At 46.7% G+C, this 1,472-nt stretch overlaps 1 protein-coding gene across 2 annotated transcripts in view; it reads right to left on the minus strand.

Annotated features, from left to right (window-relative positions):
• Positions 1–1,472, minus strand: part of LOC101848241 (N-acyl-phosphatidylethanolamine-hydrolyzing phospholipase D) — a 20,600-nt gene that overhangs the window by 4,104 nt on the left and 15,024 nt on the right. For both annotated transcript variants that reach the window (XM_035972726.1, XM_005109766.3), the window contains exon 6: positions 1,043–1,157. In XM_035972726.1, coding sequence (XP_035828619.1) covers positions 1,043–1,157 — 115 coding nt within the window. The remainder of the gene's footprint in view (positions 1–1,042; positions 1,158–1,472) is intronic.

The raw sequence follows: 1,472 nt of genomic DNA on the forward strand, positions 1-1,472 counted from the left end.
CCCCACCATTCAGATCATTTAGGAGGCTGGCTTCACCTGGGCTGAGAAGGATACAACACTCCAGCAGAATGACTGGGATACTGGATAGAAGTTCTCACCACATGGGAATCAAACTCAGATCTTCTGCATGGAAAGTGCTTAAACACTACACCACAGATGCCAGTTGTTTGTGAAAGTTTTAACCCTCCCTACCCACCCCACCCCACCCACCTCATCATCACAATGTTGGAGACAGGCCATATCTATCCTGCCTGTGACGGCCGACCCAGGCTAAGGGCAATACAGCATTCCAGCATACAGATGGGAAAACTTGACGAAAGGACTTCCCCAGTCTAGCACAAACTTATGTCCTGTGAGGGCACCCGTGAGGAACCTAACCATCACAAATCACAGACACCGCATAAAAGAAGGATTAGATGCAAAAGAAAACCAAGCATGCTGCAGGCAATAGGGGAATTGACAGAGAGGGGGGAACAGGTGCGGAAATAAAGTCCCGCATTGGAAAGGCACAGGCTGCATTTATTTCTTTGAGCAGGATTTGGAGAACCAGGGATATCTCATTACGAACAAAGCTCAGAATTTTCAACTCAAATGTGAAGTCAGTCTTGTTGTATGGATGTGAGACGTGGAACGCATCCCATACCTGCATAAAGAGAATCCAGGTTTTCTTGAACAAGTGCCTGAGGAGGCTGCTGAGGATCAAATGGACAGACAGGATCACCAACGAGGAAGTACTAAGAAAAACCAGACAGAGCCCGGTCAGAGATGAGGTGGGAAGAAGACGTTGCAATGGATTGGACACACTCTCAGGAAGTCAAGCAACTGCATAACAAGAAAAGTGTTAGATTGGAACCCACAGGGTAAAAGATCAAGGGGAAGACCTCGTGGAACCTGGATAAGAGTCACGGAAATGGATGTACAGAAAAGTAAGAAGACATGGAGTGACATCAAGCGACTAGCCCAGGATAGGGAAAGGTGGAGAGTGTTTGTTCGTGGCCTATATCCTGACCCAGGGTGAGAAAGGCAATGATGCAGGCAATACCTCTTTCGTTAATTTGAAAGTTCCCCAGTGAATTCCAACCGACTTCTTGGACTTGAGATCATTGTGGATGTCTACGGCCTGTGCTGGGTCCACATGCTGGGGGGACAGAAAGTCTCTGGGGGTGGGGGGAGGGGGAGGGTTTGAAAGCAAAGCGTAAAACCAAAATGAGAGAAGAACGAAAGAGACCAGGGAGAAAGAGTGAGACCCCAGACAGAAAAAGAAAGAGTTATACCAGAGGTGGAAAAAGAAAGAGAGACTGGAGAGAAAGAAAAAATCGAAAAACCAAAGAGAGAAAAAGAAAGAGAGACAAAGAAAGAGTGAGACCCCCACAAGAGAAAGAAGCCATAAAAATCTCATCCATCACAAAATTTGTATCCCTGAATTACTGGAGAGAGAGAGAGAGAGAGAGAGAGAGAGAGAGAGAGAGAGA

This window comes from Aplysia californica, unplaced genomic scaffold (genome assembly GCF_000002075.1).
Source record: "Aplysia californica isolate F4 #8 unplaced genomic scaffold, AplCal3.0 scaffold00814, whole genome shotgun sequence".
In the NCBI taxonomy this organism is placed as follows: Eukaryota; Metazoa; Mollusca; class Gastropoda; order Aplysiida; family Aplysiidae; genus Aplysia; species Aplysia californica.